Source organism: Brachycentrus maculatus, unplaced genomic scaffold (assembly GCF_059751285.1).
Source record: "Brachycentrus maculatus isolate JH-2025_06_01 unplaced genomic scaffold, ASM5975128v1 h1tg000042l, whole genome shotgun sequence".
Classification (NCBI taxonomy): domain Eukaryota; kingdom Metazoa; phylum Arthropoda; class Insecta; order Trichoptera; family Brachycentridae; genus Brachycentrus; species Brachycentrus maculatus.
The window spans coordinates 730,317-751,716 of NW_028280796.1; the positions used below are offsets into that span (position 1 = coordinate 730,317).

The following is a 21,400-nucleotide window of genomic DNA, read 5'->3' on the forward strand; positions in this document are numbered from 1 at the left end:
GTAGCCGAAAGAATTCTAAAAAAAATACCAATATAACAATTATTTACACAACAAAACAAATATGGACAACAAAAATAAAGACACGGAGGCGCTCCGTGCAAAAGTAATGCTACTGAAGGTATGTTAAGATTATTTGGAGTTTTCATCATTATTTACAACTAACCTCGACATTTCGCAAATTATATATAGTTCTAAAAAAAATCGTAGGCAGCGTTAGTAGTCGGAGACGTGCACCAATCAGAGTACGCCATGTCGGTTGTCAACGTATCGAAGAGGGAATTTGTATGAGTCTAGAACCCACGATATCTCTATACTTAAAATTGAATTCATTTGAGTTTGATATATTTGGTTAGCTGGTTTAAGTTATATTTGGCAAAATGACGTTTGCAAAAAGTATTATATCGATGAAACTCTGCGTGTTTTTACTATTCGCCCTGTACGTTTCCACCACGTCCAGTTTGAGAGAAGGTGATTGTGAAGTTTGTGTAAAAACCTTAGAAAAATTCGCCGACAGCCTTACAGAAAACGTGAAAAAAGACCCGAAGAAAATCGAGGATGAGTTTAAAAAATACTGTAAGACTAGTAAAAACAAAGAGAATCGGTTTTGTTACTACTTGGGAGGACTCGAAGAGTCAGCCACTGGAATTCTCGGCGAAGTATCGAAGCCCATCAGCTGGTCGATGCCCGCCGACAAAATTTGCGAAAAACTGAAGAAAAAAGATGCACAAATTTGCGATCTCAGATTCGACAAGCAAATTGACCTCAACAACGTCGATCTCAAGAAACTTAAAGTTCGAGATCTCAAGAAAATTCTCAATGATTGGGACGAAAACTGTGAAGGTTGCATCGAAAAGACTGATTTTATCAAAAGGATAGAAGAATTAAAACCTAAATACGTGCCACATGTGGAACTATAGGATTTTCAATTAGGAATGATAATTTATTGAGTAGGAATGTAACAGGTACTTGCTTTATAAATGTTTAATCGAATTCTCATTTATAATCTTATGAAGGAAAAAATATTGTGTTACTTTTTGTTCGATAACCTTTAAATAACTTAATGTAACCTTTTTTACTAATCTAAAATGTCATTTTTGCATATACAAATCACAAATGTTGTCTATCTGTAAAATATTTTTTCCCAAAATATGTAGTGCCTGTTACTCTGTAATTTTTTTAAATCATTTACACTACATTCTGTTTATATTATTAGTAATATCATTACTATCCTCAAACTATTTTCATGGTCTTCTGTCACATACCATCTTTGCATCCTTCCTAGTCATACCTGCATCCTGTATTTAAGTCTTAGAATCATTGGAGTAGATGTTCAGGATTTAAGCTAATTTAGACACTAAGCCATGTATTTCGCATGGCTCTTGAAACCCGCCATTCAACTTGATAATTTTACAAGCCATCAGGTTTATGCTGCAAAATAAATGTAAATGGTGGAAAAAATAATAATAAGCACTTTTGTTTCAGGTGGAGAAACTTGTTTACACGGCTGACAAATTAAGGGAAGAAAGGGAAAACATGAAACTAGAAAAGGAGAAATTACGACTAGAACATCAAGTTCTTTTAAAAGAAAAACAGAGATTAGAAGCAGAATGTGAAGTCAAGAAGCGTCAGCTACAGTCCAAAAACTCTTTATCTTAGACATACCATTCCCAAATTCTTTTTTTTAGGTGCTATTTTACTTTTTCATAATTATTTCGTTACAAAATTCATTTTCATTATCATCAAGCTATTTTCTTAATATTTTAAATGCAGTATTAATATATCACATATTTTAAATTAAGTATCATATTTAGTTTTGCATGTATCGATACTAGAACGTCACAAAGTTTGTTTGTGTTTGTTTGTTTGTCGATGTTTTGATTCCTGAATTTACTCGGATATAGCCACCTATTTGCATTTTCATATTTAAAAAATGATCTGAAGTGTATTTTATTTTTTATTTATTAAAGTGTGATTGATCGTCACCAATTCTTCACCTAATATATTGATCGATCTTTTCACTTATTTTTTTTTTTAATATTTCATTTAATGTTATTTATGTGCAATTGAGTCGTAAATCAAAATATATTGGTATTATTAAACATTTATACTATCGAAATTATAGACGGCAGAGTAACCAGTAACAAATCCAGAATGTATGTTAATATTTTCGTGTGACTGTTCCCTTTCCTTCCTTTGATGTATGTGATCTACTTGATTTTATTTAAAACCATTTTATTTATATCTCTTCACTGTCATTTATCAGACTGACACATCTTTGATTTTTTTGATGTTAAAAGACAGTACATGTGCATAAAAATTGTTGAATAAATATTTAAATTGAATTTGTTTTATTTTAAATTTTTTTATGTTAACACTATCGTAATTATTTTTTTTAACGCTTATCCGCACCCTACGGTGCATAGGGCACCTCATCGTATTGACACAGTGTTGTCTTGATCATTAATATATGAAGGCACGGTGATCACTACTACACTTTTTTCAACCTCCCCTAAGAATCGAACCCAGGACCTCCAGCACGGTAGCTTAACATGCTAATTGTTACGACGCGGAGGCGACATTAATATTGTAGATGTTTAATATGCTGATGATAAGGATATAAGATGCCAGCGCTGATCCCATTGCATGCGGCCTAGTATGCCAGCATGCTGTTTTGGCCACAAGATCTACGCTTGTAAATAATATAATATTTGAAGTCCTTTGTACGCAGCAGTAATTGTGGTCTAAGTTCCCTCAGAAGCATAAGAGAAAAACGAAAATGTTACATACGGGGTCCTCATAAAGTTACCCCGACACTTCCGCGAATGTTATTTTGTCTTGAGCACAGATATTAATCTAGGATGAGCTAATAAGTCAAAAGAGTGACAGGTTTCCAACAGAGGCTGATTAAAAAGTCCAACCTCACCATAAAACTAGTTGTGGACTTCGGATGGAATGATTTTGTGATATTAAAATTTTCGAGCAAACATTTTTTTTGTAGGTCTTTTTCAGATTTCAAACATATTTCGGAGTCATACAGGAGAAAGTGACCAACTGCATTTTTTACAAAAACGTGATCATTGACTATTTGATATCTTACTAGCTTAATATTGCACTGAAAAAATCCCAAAAGATTTTAAACTTGGAATTATAATATATTGACTTGATATAATGACTAACTGCATTGATGTTTATTTTATGGCCCTCTTGAACATTTTACGTTTTGTTAGTTGGTCACTTTCTCCTGTACGACTACGATTTGTATAAAATGCGAATGCTATAATAGAGTACTTTTGTAGCACTATGATTATATTGATAAACGAGCCACTTTGTAATGGGCTTTTTTGTAGTATTTAACAAAAATGGCGCTGTATAAACGATTCAAAATTACTTTTTTTTGTATTAATTTTCGTTAGTCCCTTACACCCCTTTTACACCATTCGATCGATGTAAACAATATGCATGGATGAAAATATCAAAAAATAATAAAAACGTCCTCAATGGCTGTATGTATTTTATTTTTTACAGCCAGAAAAAATATAGTCTATGAACGACTTTTTATGGATAATCTATGGATAATTCCATGACAACTGAAATACAATGACGTTTGTTTATTTACAACAAATGGCGTCTTGTTTGGTGACGTGATTTGGTTTTACTGGATTGCAGTTTATATTTGGATTTTATTTTGAATACTAAAGTCAAAACTTCCATTTATTAACATGGCTGAAGAAGAGGATACAGTTTTAAACTTTGAACAAAGAGTCAATCTTGCACAATGTATGGAAGACTTAAAAAGTGAAGTGAAAACAGACCGTAAAAGGGTTCTAGATAGGATGCTAAAGGAATTAAGCGATACAAAAAATGATTCTTCGGAACTTGTAAGAATATTTCCCCTGATACACACTTGCATACTGAGATGTTTCTCAGACAAAACCGAAGTTTGCAGGGAGTTATCAATTGATATTATTTCATTATTTATCGAAAATCTTCCACTTAGTGATTTTTATTTGACTTACATCATCCCTGTCATTGCTAAAAGAATCGGCATGGCAGAAACTGTCGAAAGATCGGAAGAACTGCGGTTGAAACTCGTCATTCTTGTTCAAAATGTTATTGTAAAGTATAAAAACACCAAATGTCTCACTGCGTTCTTCAACGATTTCACAAACATCTTGGTGAAAACTGCCACAGATATATACCCTAAAGTTAAAATTGAGTCCTGTGAAACAATTATCTTACTATCTAATGCAATCAAACAGGATTTTCATATGCAATCAGAAAGTTTTGTGAAACCAGTTATGAGTAATTTTTCTCATCAACATCACCGTGTCAGGGTTGCTGCTGTCCGTTGTATTGGTAAGTATGACATTACCAAGTCTTCTCTTACTGCACCTAAACATTTATGTACAAATGAGTTACTTGATATGATATATAATTGATGAATAATGAATTAAATGTAACTAATGTTTTTATATGGTAATTTGATGTCAGTATTTTTTTTTCTTTTTTAACGGGCATTGGCAATTTGTACAAAATACATTACAAGTTTTATGCTTTATGATAAAAAAATAATAAATTTAGTTAATTTTTTTAAAATAATTAATACTAAATAAAATAATAAAACTTAGAATTTTCGATTCCTTGGTTATTGTTGTGATGTCAGTAGTACCTACATATTTCCTATGTACAACTGAATGAATACGTTGAACCAATTTAGATGTAAGCAATATTTCAGGGGTTTCGAGCCAATAATATTTTTTCTCTTTTTTAAATATATTATTGGTTTGAAAAGTAACTATCTAAACAAGTATGAACACTTAAAACAAAGTATAATGCATTACCCAGAAATATTCCAATTATTATCACTTTATAGTTAGGAAGTGACATATTTTAGATATCAATATGATCCGCGAAATCATTGCCAAGGTTTTGCATTTGGTGTATAGGAGTATTGAACCCAGACACTGTCCGGCTGTAATAACAATAAAATATTTGACGGTTTCTGGTTGGGGCATAAATATTTATCATTTGCAAGGGATAGTCTAAAATATTATTTAATATTTTATATAACTTAATCAGATCAAACAGTTTTTCTTTTGCTTATTTGAGAATGCATTATCCACACTAATTATTATTTTTTACAATGATTCCTTGTTTTCTAAATAAGTAACTTTAAAATGTTATTCTTCATTATGAGTACCTCTTGCAATTTTTTAAAAGTAACATGTTATGTATAATAGATTTTTTTACAGTATTCATTATATTATTTTTATTATATATGTTATAATATTGAATAAGCAAATTCGACTAATATCACATTGCCATGGCAACTGTTTGGTGTGTTAAGTAACCCTTTACATGTTAACTTATTGATATTGAGTCAACAATTTTTTTATTCAATTAAATATTATTTTCTGGCTTGTAATTAAAAAATGAACGCATTATTTATTTATCCCATGTTAATAATTTCATGCAGAATCAAAAAGAGCACTGAAAAAGTTATTTCACTGAGCACCGTAATAACATATTGCAGTCTCTTTATCTTTCGGTTATACATTATATTTGTTAAATTGTTAATCGATTCTTATTTAATTCAATTGGTCAATCTTTAATCCTTGGTTTTGTTGATCAAAAATCAGTTTTAATTTATTTATATCTCAACAGAGATAAAATTATTGAGATAGGAATGTGAAGTTTTTGGTAGTTACAGGGCTTACAACCTGTCATTGGCTATTTTTGAAATATATCACAATTTAGAAAATGTTTGAAAATATATTAGGAAATGTTACACAGTGTATAAAGTAATTATTTCAATCCACTGATGATTATTTTTTATATGCCTCAGTAAATGTCTATACATTGAAATATCTTCTTCTTCTTCTTCTTATTATAGGCCTTACGGCCTGTTTTTAAGAGGGATTAGCCTCCTGCGACGTCGATTCCCAGCTATCGACCCATCTCTTTGGTGGTCTGCCCGGGAGTCGTCTACCATGGGGTTGGCCGTACAATGCGATGTGGGGGAGTCTGGATGGCTCCATTCTCCTCACGTGCGCATACCATTGTCTTCTTCGTTGCCTTCCCCACCTAACGACATCTTCGATCTCGCATATTTCCCTGATCTTGGCATTTCTCAATCTATCTCGAAGACTCTTGCCGGTTATGCTTCTCAGAGTCTTCATTTCTGACACTCTAAGCGCGTTTTTTGTGGCAGCGGTGTCTTCTCTACTTTCGATTCTATACGTCATGATGGGTCGGACACAAGTTTTGTATATCTTGATCTTGCTGCCGATCTTCATCTCAGGTCTATTGAAATATAAGGTATGTATTTATTAAATACCCTTATACTTTTGTGGTGTAATTCACCTTAAGGATCAAATAATGTCTAACAGTAATAACACACACCAGACACCAGATAGCAGACACCAGAAACTAATATGGGCTCCCAATTCTTATCTCTCTTTGAGTCATTTGCACTACACTGTTTTTAAAAGGAGTCTTATTACACAAGTATCTATTGTTTAGTTGTTAACATGTCTATATGAACATAACTTCGAACAGGCGTTTTGGAAAATGCACTTTATGTCCTGAATGAGTTGTCGTAAACTGTGTGGGTGTTTTTATTTCAGTTTCCGGGGGTATTTTTACTAGTGTGGATTTTTATTGTACTCCGTCAACTCGGGAACCGGTACGCATCTACTACCACGCTATATTTATTAAATTCAATGTTTTTAGATTGAGACACTTCGAATCTGATTCGAAGTGTTTCAATCACAATACCAGGCCTCCCCTAAGCAGCGAGCCCACACATTTAATATATTTAAATAATTGATATATTAATTTATCTTATCTCCTAATACAGGAGCCTGTATGTATGTATTTTTAGCAACCAGATTGTAACATGCGCAACATGTTTAATCTTTCTGCAGGCGCAGTCGTGTCTAATGGAAATTCCAAATGTTTCGAGAACTCTGTCACTCCGATAGCGGAGAAGCTGTTTGACGAACTGGCTCCTGTAAGACTGCAAGTAATCAGAGAAGTTGGAAACTGGATGCTACACCATAAGGACCGCTACTCTTATTGGCATCGAATGATTCCGCTATTGTTAACAGGGTACGGAAATAATTCTTCAATTCACCAATTTATTACGATACATATTTTTTTTTCTAATAAATAATTAAAGATATTTCAATTTCAATTTTATTATTTTCATACATTGTTGTTCATATTATGAAAAAATGGAAATGATTTAACTAAGGTAAACTGAGATGTTGCCCCATCTCAGATATTGGCCCTGCTTATTTATTTATTATTTCATATATAAATATCTGATATTAGATATGTATGTCAATTTATTGTATTCTAAGTATTCTATTTTAATGATATCAAAATAATACCCATATAAGCAATGATGATTTTATCTCAATGTTTATGAAAGTTAGTACATACATTATTTTTAAGACTTTTTTTTGTTTGTTGCTAATTTTTTTTAATGTAATATTTTGCCATTTTTGGCATGATATTTTATTGATGTTGAAAACGTGGTCCTTGACTGTATATTTAGCCAAATTAAAATGTTTACATTCTTTTTTGTCAATTATTATACTCCAAAATGTAAATAATTTTACTAGGAGGGCAATATTTTTGGAAAATTTTGATAATAATAAATAATTGATAATAAACCAACCATTATTTTTACAACATAAAATATATTTCATTGATATGATACTTTAGTTGTGAATCAGTATTGACTGAATCAATCCACTTAAACATTTCATTTACCTTAATCTTCCTTAAGTGTACCGTGTTTACTTGTTTTATTTTTATGTTTACATAGCTGAAAATCATGCGTGCCAGTATAATATAATACATAATTTGTTTAATACCTATCTGAGAATATGTTCAATATTGTAGTAGTCATAGGTGATATACATTGTGATATCAATCAATAATTTGATGTTATGTATTTTTTTAATATATCTTAAAACAGACAAAAGCTTAGAAAGCTTTATAATGTAAAATATATTATAAAACTTTATAAAATAACATTGTAAATGAATATTGTAATTTCTTAATATAAAAATTTTTCTTTCCTACTATTATTGTGGCGTATGTCCAATGCATGTATTCAGTATATTAAAATTTATTAATTTTCAGTTTAAGTGATGCAATTGAAGAAATTCGCTTGGAAACTACAGACATTTGGGATCAAGTAGGGAAGCAATATATCACCGAAAATGAAGAAGATTTAAAACCGCAATTGGATTTTATGAGACAGTTTCCAGAGCATTATCCACAAAGTAAGTCTCATTTTCATATGATTGAATGTTGATGATCAAAAATCGGTGCCCCTCATTTTCAATTATAGACAAAATCACATTTATCTACAGTTTTGCACTGATATTTCTTGGTGGAACTGCATTTTATATAATGAAACAACTATAATTTCTATCACTTTAATTTTATTTGACCAGTTAATGGGTTTTATCATTACCGACATCATCAGACTTGCATTAGGCTAGACAAATTTTCGGTAGGAGTCGTCAACCAACGGTTCTAGATTCCCAAATATTATTTAAATAAACCAGCAAAAATTCATTTCTATAATAAAATTTATATAAAATCCTACTTAAAATCCTTACCATATCATATATGTTTTATTATCGTAATACTCTACTTAAATTCATTAAATTTAATATTAATTTTCTCAATTTTTTTTATAAAATCGTGGTTCAAAACCCTCCTTTGTTGTGTATAAAACATAGAATTTTGACTAGCCTCCCACCAGTCTGATGATGTCGGTAACAACCAAACCCAGTCACTGGTCAAATAAAAAAAGGGAAAAAACTATAGTTGTAGTTTTATTACATGTCAGATATAAAATTGTAAACATTTTTTTTTCAGTGTCACGTCCTAACCTGGGGTGCAGAACTTTAGTAGAAAGGAATATTGGAAAAATTATTCCTGCAATTACAAGAGGTACAGTTTCTATTCATTTAAATGTACCATTTTGTAAATTACTGCGACTTACTGTTTATCACAAAAAATAAATGATGCTACTTATTGAAAAACTTGGATCGACTTATTACAATGTACTGACGGTGAATTGAGCAATTAGGGGATGATTACTATTTTTTTTTAATAAATTTTTTCAGAGTTGGAAGGTTGGCAATCTGATAGTAGATTACGTTGTGCTCAACTTTTATGTTGGTTAGTGTTATGCGCTGAACAATCCATTTTACAACACGCTTCTGTAACTATTCGATGTTTATTGCTTGGAGCTAAGGATGATGACTGCAAAGTGTATGCTGAGGTAAATGCATTAAATAATAATTTTTTTTACTATCCTGACATTTTGTCCGCCTCCGTAGTGTAATGGTCAGCACGCTCGGCTACCATTCTGGAGGTCCCGGGTTCGATTCCCAGGGGGGGTCAAATAAATATAAGTGATTTTTTTCACTGTAATATTTATTCAATATTACCCTGGACTGGTACCTGAAGCGGAGGGCTGATCACCTTTCCTTCATGTGTAAACGATCAAGATAACACTGCGTTTATATGAAGCAGTGCCCTATGCACCATTGGGGTGCGAATAAGGGTTTTTATTATTATTATTATTACTATCCTGACATATCTGTTTCCATAGGCTAAAAATGTTTTTTTTCCTGGTGGCATATAATAAAATTAATATTTGTTTTCCGATTTGTGTGAAGTGATAATACAATTTATGTAGATAGTTTAATATTTTCACTCAGGAAAATTTGAGGGTTAATTAGTCTTAATTTTTCTAAACCAACCCGTCTTAAGTTATTTAGAGATGGTAAAAATAAGTCTGATCTGCTGTCTTTAGATATTTAGAGATGGTAAAAATAAGTCTGCTCGGTTAGTATTTTTAAGAAATATGTCATGGTTATGGAATTATGTATTTTCTTGCAAGTGGATGTGGTGAAATATTGAAACAATGAACTGGTCTGTGAACAATGAAGTGTATAAATACAACATTTTGAGTGTGTCCAAATACTTGTTCACAAAATCTGGATTATCTCCAATTACAGATTCGGATCTCACATACTAATATAAGAGTTTCTGCTTAATAAAAAGCTTCTTTACATCTCACCAATAGATGTCTGTAGTGAAGTTTTAGTGATTCATAAACAAGGTTTCTAAATTGGTTCATATATATAGAACTTCCAAGAATTTGAGTAGTGTGGTTGTCAATAATGGGTAGAATTGGTGAATTTTACACGTGTGTAAAGTGATCACTTAAACCAGCCTATGACGGTCGTAAGCCCCGTAAATGCCCAGACTTCCATATTCTTCCATATTCATCCATATTCATCTTTGATGAGATGTCAAAAAATAAGTGTATAAATATTTTAATACAGAAATTTATCAACTCCTATTGTTAATCGATCGATGAGTAAATCATATATGTATTTTTTCAATTTCTTAGATTTATCATGCATCAAAACTGTTTGGATATTTTGTGGAGCCTAAAATTTGGTGGAAACTTCTCAGTCCTGAAATAGGCAACTGGTCCTGTGTAGGAGTTCTCGCTAACATTATCAAGGGCTCCCGAACCGATACCCTTAAAGATGTTTATCTCAAAAAAATCACTAAGAAACTGTCGCAGCCCGTTATCTGCAGAGAACGAAAGGTGATTTTCACATTTGCCATTATTTGTTTATTTTAATTTCCTTTTCCATTTCTTTTCTTTCAAACTGTTAAATATATAATCCTCATTTAATTTTTTTCAGCAAAAGTACCAATTAAATTTACTGAAAACTTGCGAAAGTTTATTAAATGTTTGTTCGGAAGACTGCCGCTATGTAGCTCAAGAATTGTTTGATATCATTTTTACCGTTTATTCAATGCCATCGGAAACAGAAATTGAACATAAAGCACTTTGTAAGATATGTATTTTTTATCATTTCAATGTTTTAATTATTTATTTAATTTATGGTCCCTAATTGTTATGATGTTGTCTAATTCAAAGCGCACACAATATGGCCTATGTGCTATATGTACGTGCATACCTTCCTCCTCACCTTAAAATATGGTTTCCTGAACATCGGCTTGCAAGCACAGCTTCAGTTGCTCTCCGCTAATGCCACGTTTCCATCTACCTTGCCCCTGAATCGGCTGAAAATCTCTCACCACATCCAACAAGACCCGTATATGCCATATTTTGGCATTTTGCTTTCATCAGTAATTATGTCTTGGAGTCAGCCCTTCATTATATGTGTATACCAAAAAGGCTATGTTGCATATTATCAGCAATATGTACAATTTTGTCCCTGATTTGAATTATTTTGTGCTGAATTCTATTATGAAGCTTAATTTATCGATTTGCTTATCACTTCAATATATTATAGGTTTACTAGGAGAATTGAGGAGTACCATTCAATGCGGAAAACATTTAAATGATCTCTTCTGTCAATATATTTCTAATCTATTAGGAAACATTACATATGATGCCAAAATGTGGAATCTCTCTACCCCAGAAAGATGTATCTTGGACACAATATTGATCCATACAGGTAAAATTGTATCGACCTCTCCTTTACAAACTATGTATCATAAGCCACAATATGCTATTTTACAAGAAAAAAACTGAATATATTTTCTCCGGTACATTTGTAATGGATTGCTTCATTCAAGAAAAATATAATTATTATAAAATAAAATGTAATTTTTATTATTGGCATTAAATTAAAATAAATTAAAATACATTATAAAAATCCCAAAACTGTGTACATTTGTGGGTTATGGTAGTATATGTGGGAGGAAGTCAATATTAATTAATTACATGTATCATTTTTAATTTATAGATATTTACATTTTTATTAAATATCTACAATAGTGGGATAATTTAGGATAATTTGGCCCAATAGGTCAAACGCCCGATAGTTACCTAGCTAACAATAAACAATTGAGCAATATTTAATGACTAACATTTTTAACTTTTTAAAATTTTATTCATTGTGTTGGTGTGTTTTAGGTCCAGCTTTAGGTTTGAACCTACACCTGCTATCTCCACTGTTAGTGGAAGCGCTGACTTCCAAAGAAATAGATGCTGAAGTGAAACTAAAACTCTTTACAAGTTTGTCCTCTATGCTTTTGAATAAAGTTATCACCTTCCAACTGGCTGCAAACGAACACATGCTCAGATTTCTGACCATTATTGTTGAAGGTAAAAAAATAGATTATTTTGTATTTACATAAATGTATAAAATTATGACCTGCGTATTTTTATGTCCTCATAATATCCTTTGTAAAATATTTAATAACATGAATTTATATCTGTAAAAGCAATTAGTTTTATCATTTCTCTTGAAAACAGCACTATCGAAGTGAGTCATTTATTATTATTGATAATAATGTGTTGATTTTTCTATATGATATTCCATTACAATAGATATTAATCAAATTATTCAAAAACAATTTTTTTTTTTAGATGCGATAGTTCCAAACTTAGTCTGGACTGCAGGAAAAACTGCAGAGTCCATACGTACAGCGGCCGTATGTTGTCTGTGTGCCATTTTACAAGATAGTGAGGTTTCCAACCAGGAAACATGTGATATAGACTTGGAACAACACGCAAACAACATGGTAATAATACTTTTGTCACTTTTTAATCTGTTGATCGTTTGATGGAACAAATTTTAGGTTGTACAAATTTTATCTGTAAATTAATTTTTTTTCCAGACAGTTGAACTTTTCCTTACCAAAGAAAGCTTAGAACCATATATCGATAAACTGTTACCTCTGTTAATATCACTACTGAATGATAATTCTAAAGTAACAAGGCTTTATGCTCTCAGGGCTATTTATTGCATAGCCAAAATGGGGAAAAAGAAGGACTGCCTGTCATGTGAACACTTACATAAAACTTATCCAGGTGAACTAATATTGATTTAAATAAAAATTAATACATTATTCAAAATTGTTTAAATTTAATGGCCATGATAAAATCTGGTATATAACTGAAAAATATTTTTTTGTATGATAATATTTTATTTTTTTTGTGTCTAATAGTGTAAAACAGTGATGAACAGTATGCAATGCATAGAGTTTTTCACTAAATTGCAATTATTTTTTCATAAAAAAAATCTAAAAAATGTAATTTATAAAAACCTTAATTGTAGTATTTTTTAATGTCGAGAGTTTATTTAATAACTTGTTTTAAAGAAATATAATTTTCCATTACTCTTTCACATTTTTTAAAAAAAGTGTTTCGATTCTCCTATTGTTTTTTCCTTAATTGTAAATTTTAATTTTTTTAATTAGATTTTTTATTATAAGCAATTTAAAAGAATTTGGATGACAAAGTACACAAGCTTATTTTGCTTCAATTGTCAAGCTATGCCGGGTGTGATTGAGCGAGGTTCTAATATAGTGAATACATTTTCTTTCAGACGTAATGAAATGTTTAGATGACAACAATAATAAGGTCCGTCAAGCTTCCGTGCAAACCCTCCAAATTCTCTTCATGTCCCGACCATTGCCTTACGACATAACTACATTTAGTGTTCACTTGGAGGCCGTTTACAGTAGTATGCTCATACACTTGGATGACACAGATGAAACATTCCAGTCTTTAATATTAGGTGTGTAATTTTAAAAATATTATATAAACATCATCTTGACCACCCCACAGTCATCTGTGCCATTTTCGAACTGGGTTGTCGGGATTGATTAAATCATCATTTTTTAAGATTTTACAAATATATATTTAACACTCTCCTTATCATACATCGTTAACTTTGTGTTTTTAACCTTTGCCTCCAGGTAATATGTATTTACTACAACTCGACATAAAGTAAAAATAAGTAAATAAAAATAATTTTTAAGGAAAAATATAAGTGGTATTACACAAAATGAATGATAAGAAGTGTGTAAAATTACCATACCACAAAGTTAAAAATGCTTTTAATATACAAAATTATTTATTAAAATATACTCTGGAAAAAGGCATAAATAGAATATATGCCATTTAAACATTAAACTTGACTTTATAAAGGTTGTTGAAAATCAACAGAATGTCAGTTTCTTAATTATAGGATTTTAATTCAAGTTCATTGAGTATTTCTTGGTAACATACCTGGTGAGCTAATTTAATAAGAATAAAAGATAACAACCAGCTTTTTTATTATTGCCTGAAACAAACTGAATAGTCTGTCTTCAATTAAATTCTTTACAGACCTTTATTCTGGGCAGATATCTTTCATTTTTGGTCAGAAAGACGGAATCAAGAAACTTTCATTCCACCAATATACAAAAACCTTGAAAAAAAGGGTCAAGGTTATTAATGTTTGATTACTAAAATTTGTTTTGGTGAATTTTAATTATCATTTAAATTAATAAATTAAATGATTATTATTTCAAATATTTTTATCCCAATTCATTCCATACTTGACATATATTTCATTATGATTTTAACCATTACCACTCCTGTGAAGTGTGGATCAACATTATATTTATTAAAACTAAACACTTCAATATACCATTTTAATGAGTTTTATTTTTATTTACGACTAGTTTCGAAAACGACAGGCGTTTTCATCTTCTGGTACAAATTAAATTAAGTTTTAATTTGTACCAGAAGATGAAAACATCTGTCGTTTTCGAAACTAGTCGTAAATAAAAATAAAACTCATTAGAGTGGTATATTCAAGTGTTTAATTTTAATAAAATAATCATGTCATTCCACGAAGTTAATGCCGAATCAATAAATAATATAACATTATATTTATTACGCCAACTCTGATGTCGGCTTTGGCTCAACTTTATAATGCACACTTTCTAAAATAAAATAAATAAATAAAAATTACCACATTACAATGTTCCAATACAGAGTTAATATAAGACCCCTTTTAAAATTTATTTTGTAAATGAATTAAGAAAATAGTATTAAAAATAATATTAATGAATTTGAGGAATGCTTAGGGTTATACTAAGAAATGATATTTTTTGTAAATGTTTTTTTTTTTTTAATTTGCAGGTGCTTTAATGGAATTGTCAAGAATTCACCCCACATTACTAAAAAAGAAAGTTGGTGCCAAAATGAACGTTTTCAGAAATAAAGTGGCACTTCAAACTTTAGAGAAACATCTGGAAAGTTTAGTTATTTAAGGCGATTTGTTCTGCACTTTCTGAAATATAACTTATGATTTTTTTCTTCTTATTTAAGTTTTTTTTGGTCAACCAAACATAATCTGCTTTGTTGTTGGCTTTGAACAATGTCTATTCACAAAATCTAATCTTATTTTAATATAACATGCATGAGTTCTATACTATTACTGTACTTGTTTATGATCAATAATTAAAAATCAATTGTTACCAATACATACATACTTTTTATATTTCTTTTACCATTGAAACCTCCCCCTCTTCCAAAACATATTTAAATGGGAGATTTGAGCAAGTTGAAGCTACATTCGCTAGAACCCAGGATCTGATGATGACATAGGCAATTGTTCGCGGTGAAATTTCCATTTGGTTGAAGTTCTATTTCTATAAATGACGCTGTCGACTAGACGTGGTTTGAATTGAATTGAAATAAATTATGATTTTCTCAAACTTGTTTCTACCTATGATTTTTTTAAACTTAGCGCGTCCCGGAATAGGTAGGAACTGACCAATCAGCTGTTTGATAGTAGCATAGAGAATAGAATGGATATATTTTGAAGATCATAAAATTATCATCTATATTAGGTTCAACTTCTATGGTATGTTTTGCTTTTTTTTGTTGAATGGCGATGTCGGGTTGTCGTGACGTCATGTTGCGTCAAAATCTGATATATCAGTAAATTAATGTATTATCAGATAGATACGGAACACATAATCTGAAGCGATTTAGTGAAAAGTGTATTTTTGTTTATTTTAAAGTGTTTGTGGTGATGTGATTGAAATAGTTCTATAATTGTCACGGTTTTTAGCGTTGTGAGTGCGATGGTGTGCTAAAACATGATTCCAAAACGGCTGTTTTTTTTGTTAATCAAGTGAAATAATGGAGGCTTTCATCGCCTGGATTATATATCTGGGATTGCAGTTTCTCGAGTTATGCAACTGTTTTCCTATCACCCCCCTCACGGAAGGTGAGTCATCACAAAGATCTTCACAATAATGTCATTCTCTTCGCGGCCCGCAATGGCTGTTTTCTGATTCGCGCCATATAAGACCAATCGATATTACTTTCAGTTTTGTTATTGATGTTTATTACTTAATCGTATATGAACAAATTAATTTCGTTGTATATTAAGTATTTTAATATTATTGTTACGGCTTATAAATATTCTCTACCCACGTACTAAAATATTATGACAGGTATACGAATCTGCAAGTAGGTGCGTTGCATAAATAAATTTAATGTTTCTCGTAAATACATTATATTAAAAACCTTTTTTTTTTTAAAATTGTTACAAAGAACTATATTGCGAATATTGGCCGGGTAATATAAATTTCCTGTATTCAATTCTCAACACTCGTTATGATTTTTAATTACCTAAAAAAATATCAACCGTACTAATGAATTATCGTAATAATCGTATCTAAATAAAGACAGATGATGAATTGTATGATTCAGTTTCGTTTGTCTAAAGATCAAGACGTCTTTATAGATAATACATTTTTAATCTATACGATATAAATAATCCTTCACCAATGATTAAAAAAAATAACTAAACACTTTTATAAATTTTCCTAATAATATTTTCTGTTTATAACAACTACATACACTTCTTAAAACGTAAACAAGACGTAGAAAAAGAAAAGAAACTGCATTTTTGAAAAACTTTACAACCCAAATTTATCAGATGACATTTTGTATAAAATGTGACTGTAAATTTACTCTCACTTTATTTAAAGAATAATTTTTCAATTTTGGGTCACTCGTGTAAACTTATTCCACTTTTTTTACCCCCGAAGTTCAAAAATAATATGCATTAAAATAGTTTGCCATAATTCATTAATTTAAATATAATCCAAAAATGATTTCGTCTAGTATTAAAAAAAAATCTAGTAAAACTGAAATTAAATGAGTCATATAATTCTTAACGGCTTCTTTAGTAATGGAATTGTTATCTTATCAAGAATATAACGCCGTATTTTGTTAATAAATAAAAGCATACAGTTATTGAGAACATAAAACAATTTAGTATTACACACAATATATTAATTTGTTTTCTCGAAAGATATGTAAATAAGGATAAGCCCCATTGATCATCATTATATATTTTATTTTACACATTTTATAAACTTTATAAAATAAACCAACTTTGTTTTCAACCACTTTTTTTATTGGTACATTTTTTCTCCAACCGGTTTCGACAAGAACCTTGTCATCGTCAGGGTTTAACACGCACATGTAAAACCATGATGATGACAAGGTTCTTGTCGAAACCGTTTGGAAAAAAATGTACCAGTAAACAAGTGTTTAAAAACAGAGTTATTTTATTTTATAAACAATTAAATTACCTTATAAACCAATTTTATAAAGAAAAGAACATTTCGCAAATTTGACAAATTTGCGAAAAAACCTATATTTTAGAGGCTCGCAACCCAGCTCTTTCTGCGAGGGCGAAAAGAAGAGGATAAATAACGCAAGAATGTACGATTGCGACGTAGAATATTATGGTGGAGACTGACCGGAGCATTTCGTCGTAACGAGCGCTCCATCCATAGTTTCGGATGCTCGCCGCGAGCGATGTTACGACGTTACGTTACGCTACGAACTGCTCCGGTTAGTCCCCAACTTTAGAGGACGTATGGATACAAACAGAATATTTTGATAAGGTATTTTAAATACTCGAAAGCGGCCGGGTCAGGAATCGAGATAATCGGCGAATATGTATGAGGAGATGCACGAATGTTGAAGAGGCAAAGAATGTTTGCAAAGACAGAGTATTATGGCGTTCTATTCTCTCTGCCTACCCCTGCGGGTAAGCGGCTGAAATGTACCACATCTGAATTTATAAAGACCCCAATTTGATAGGAACCTAAAAAATACAATTTCATAAAATAATTTTTCGTATTTTCTGTACGTTTGTCAAAAGCACTATAATGAAAAATATTTCACGTTAAAAAACGTTTTAGCCGGGTTCGGAGTTAGCCCCATCGTTTTTAGTTGTATTCATATTTTTGTTATTATGTAATATGACATAAGCGAGTAAAAATAATCTTATAATCTATGTGTAATGTAGAGTGGCTGTAGCGGAATGCGGTGAATGTGCGCCCAAATGAGCGCTCCCTTTTCACGCAAGTTGCAAACCGGTCGTGACGGTTTTGACTGAACGACTTCGTAAAAAATATCCGGAATAATAAATAATAATGATTCGTTCATCAGACCTGCCAAACTGCGCCAATTCGAGACGCTTTGTAATCGCGCTACCAGACTACGTCCCGAGATACGCTTTCGCTTAAAATGATTTTTGCTAATACAGTAAAACCTCGATATAACGGACTTATTGGGGGGAGGGTGTGTCCGAGCGACTGTTTTTGCCTAGAATTTTCACACATGAAATGAATGAAATTATAGTAACTATAAACCACTAATGACAATTCGTCGGTAGTTCTCGTCAGAACTTTGGGAGGTGGATCTGACTTGGGAGGATACAAAGGAGCTGGCAGCCGACAGAAAAGCTTGGAGACAGTTTGTGGACTCCATTTGCACCTAGGGAGCGGATATGGTTTAAATAATAATAATAAACATTAAGAGTAAATCCACTCACGAGTAGGCATAACTTAAAATGTTGAAACCTAAGTAGGGCCATGTTAAGCGGTGTTACATAAGCCGTAGCTACTTGGACGTTAGGTAATAAAAAAAGTGTCCGTTAAAGCCGAAATTTTAGCTCAACATTACATTAATTGTGCGTGTTTTTTTTAGTGTCACTGGTAATTTTTATTATTATTATTATTCAAACTGTTTTTTTACCGTAATGGCAGCGCCATCTGTAGAACAACAGCAACACTTAATACTAAATATTGCTCATGACGGACAGCGTGTTTTTCACAGTTGCTAAAATATTGTTAAGTACTCACAATCATTGTGAAATTAAACATATTAGAAGTGTGTTCCATCTCTTTTTTTTCCATTTAACCAGACTAAGCCACAGCAATACGTGGCCGGGTACAGCTAGTTTTAAATAAATAAATAAATATTTATTTTCGAGAAACTTATGTGAACTTTGGTCAGATGGAAATGGCGATTTTCATTGTTCCGGATGTGGTGTCCAAAGCGACGGCAATCTCTGCATGCCATGTTATCATCGAGTACGTGTAGGCACCGACTTGAACTGTTGCATAAAACATGCACCGGAGATCTGAGAGGCTGCATACTGCATACTGCATACCCGGACGGTGGCGGTGAGTCGCCTCTTAGTATTGACATTCCTTTCTCTAGACGCCTTTATTACACGATGTGATCACCCGTGTTTAGATAATACGTACTCGTGACAATCAATTAACACTGTCTACCAGGGGCGTGCATTCCATATAGGCAGAAAAGCAGTGCCTATCCTAACTTACCCGCGTGACATACAAAAACGCAAACAGTACCCTATCATACTAAGAAGTACCTAGCTTACCTTACTACCTACCTCTACTGGCTACCCTAATTAATTCTCTGTGCACGCCACTGCTGTCTACCCAGCTCTAGTGATTAGCCTTATAGTTTATAAACGATCAAATAAATGTAAAAAACTCTCCGCATTTGAACACATTTAAAATGTTGCGCATTATCTTTTCACTGTGGTTCCGGCAAATGCGATGTATGAATCCCGACATCCCGGATACGGGAGGCAGCGGCCGTCTGGTGATGCCATACACTTGTTCATTGAGCTGGTCCAAGCCCATGTGGGCGAGGCGCCTGCACTGTGCTCTGCAGAGTGCTTGCCGGTTGCCGGTATCATATCACCATCACAACAGATGACTAATCCCGGTTAGAGATGCCTTAACTGGGTGTTTTTATATCGGCCGTATGATATTGCAGCCTATTGCAGTTGGCAAGGGTCTTCGAGTTCACTCGTGACGAAGATTATCAAATCATACATCAAAAAAGAAAAATCCAGACTGTATATCTATTTCAAATATTAATATTATCTAAGATTACCCCGTTTTAATTATTTATTATTTACTAGTACACTTACAACTTTTGTATATATCTTTCTTAAATCTCTAAAAGTCTTTAAAAAATAGTATACCTTGGGTAGGATAATTTAAGATGCGAATGTGGTTGGTAATAGAAGCAGATGAAGACCGATGAAAACAACCAGTCAGGTTAGAAGTCGGAATAATCGCCATGTATGTATGAGAAAATTTATAAATGTGGAACAGACGAAGATTGTGTGCAGACAGATTGGTGTCTATTCTCTCTGTCTACCCCTGCGGCGAAGCGGCGTGATGGTAAGTTAGTTAGTTAGCTATAACAAGCATTCTTTATTACTCAACGTTGCGAAAGTCATAATAATCTCTGTGCCAATTAAAATATTTTAATGTGACGTTAGTCCACATTCATCAAAATAAGTACCCAAATGACGCCAAACAAGTGCTGCATCTATTTTGCATATTATAATTACTGACTTCACCCTTGCACATTCAATCAATTAAAAAATGTATCAACTAACCCCGGTCTTCTTTCCTTATCATAAAACTTATATTTCACACTGTCAAGTGACGTTGACAGGATGTTCTTTAAAATTTTAATTAAGGCGACCAATCAACTCTAGGGGACTGCTTACTTATGCAAATTTATTCCAATATGGGAGGCTTGAGAAATGACTTTGGATAAGAGGTTTTACCCAATAAATCCTAGGCATCAAAGATTGGCATGAGGAAAAAGAACAGTTTTCATTTTTGCGGGATTAACGAATGGTTACCAAATATCCTGATATGGGCGGAACTTTCGCGATTTATCTTTGACTGAAAAATAATCTATTTACCTTAAATAGTGTCAATTCATGCCAGTATATGTGTGTATATAAATAGTTTACCGTTTACAGTATTTTCCTCAGTTTTTTTAGTGATGTGGGTATCTAAATACTGTACTAACTCAATACCGATAACGGTAAAAATATTTGCTTTGACCGCAAATCGATTATTTCCAAAATGGTTTTACCAAGCACGTCGAAAATCGGCGAATAACGCAAAGAGTAAACGGCGCGAATCAAGGTGTAACGTAATTCATTTTTAACATTTTGAGTGTGTCCAAATACTTGTTAACAAATCTGGATTATCTCCAATTAGGAGTTATTTTCGTATTATTTTTTGACATCTAAACATAAATGAAGAAGAATATGGAATGCCCAGACTTCCATATTCTTCATCTATATTAAGATGTCAAAAAATAATATAATTCATTTAAAGAAATTTAAAAAAAAGAAGACATAAAAGTTCTTAAGAAAAA

The 21,400-nt window shown here is 31.9% G+C and overlaps 3 protein-coding genes across 9 annotated transcripts in view; all 3 read left to right on the forward strand.

Annotated features, from left to right (window-relative positions):
* The first annotated feature begins 244 nt into the window (after positions 1-244).
* Manf (mesencephalic astrocyte-derived neurotrophic factor) lies at positions 245-1,590 on the forward strand. The gene is made up of 2 exons (XM_088277361.1): positions 245-962; positions 1,483-1,590. Exon 1 carries the CDS (start codon positions 378-380, stop codon positions 915-917), a length of 540 nt encoding a protein of 179 aa, XP_088133487.1. The 5' UTR covers positions 245-377; the 3' UTR covers positions 918-962; positions 1,483-1,590.
* A 2,006-nt stretch (positions 1,591-3,596) lies between these two features.
* On the forward strand, positions 3,597-15,345 carry Dnaaf5 (Dynein axonemal assembly factor 5). Its single transcript, XM_088277362.1, has 13 exons — positions 3,597-4,356; positions 6,927-7,110; positions 8,155-8,297; positions 8,902-8,976; positions 9,153-9,310; positions 10,451-10,654; positions 10,755-10,905; positions 11,373-11,537; positions 11,999-12,190; positions 12,455-12,609; positions 12,706-12,898; positions 13,416-13,607; positions 15,002-15,345. Exons 1-13 carry the CDS (start codon positions 3,720-3,722, stop codon positions 15,130-15,132), a joined length of 2,580 nt encoding a protein of 859 aa, XP_088133488.1. The 5' UTR covers positions 3,597-3,719; the 3' UTR covers positions 15,133-15,345.
* Positions 15,346-15,747: 402 nt separating this feature from the next.
* Positions 15,748-21,400, forward strand: part of LOC148312358 (uncharacterized) — a 75,080-nt gene continuing 69,427 nt past the window's right edge. For all 7 annotated transcript variants that reach the window (XM_088277374.1, XM_088277375.1, XM_088277377.1 and 4 more), the window contains exon 1: positions 15,748-16,097. In XM_088277374.1, coding sequence (XP_088133500.1) covers positions 16,010-16,097 — 88 coding nt within the window. In that variant the 5' untranslated portion in view covers positions 15,748-16,009. The remainder of the gene's footprint in view (positions 16,098-21,400) is intronic.

Coding starts and splice junctions, on each gene's coding strand:
- Dnaaf5 (XM_088277362.1), top strand. CDS start 3,720: ATGGCTGAAGAAGAGGATACAGTTTTAAACTTTGAACAAAGAGTCAAT. Junction 8,977..9,152: donor TATTCCTGCAATTACAAGAG/GTACAGTTTCTA, acceptor AAATTTTTTCAG/AGTTGGAAGGTTGGCAATCT. Junction 12,191..12,454: donor TCTGACCATTATTGTTGAAG/GTAAAAAAATAG, acceptor TTTTTTTTTTAG/ATGCGATAGTTCCAAACTTA.
- Manf (XM_088277361.1), top strand. CDS start 378: ATGACGTTTGCAAAAAGTATTATATCGATGAAACTCTGCGTGTTTTTA.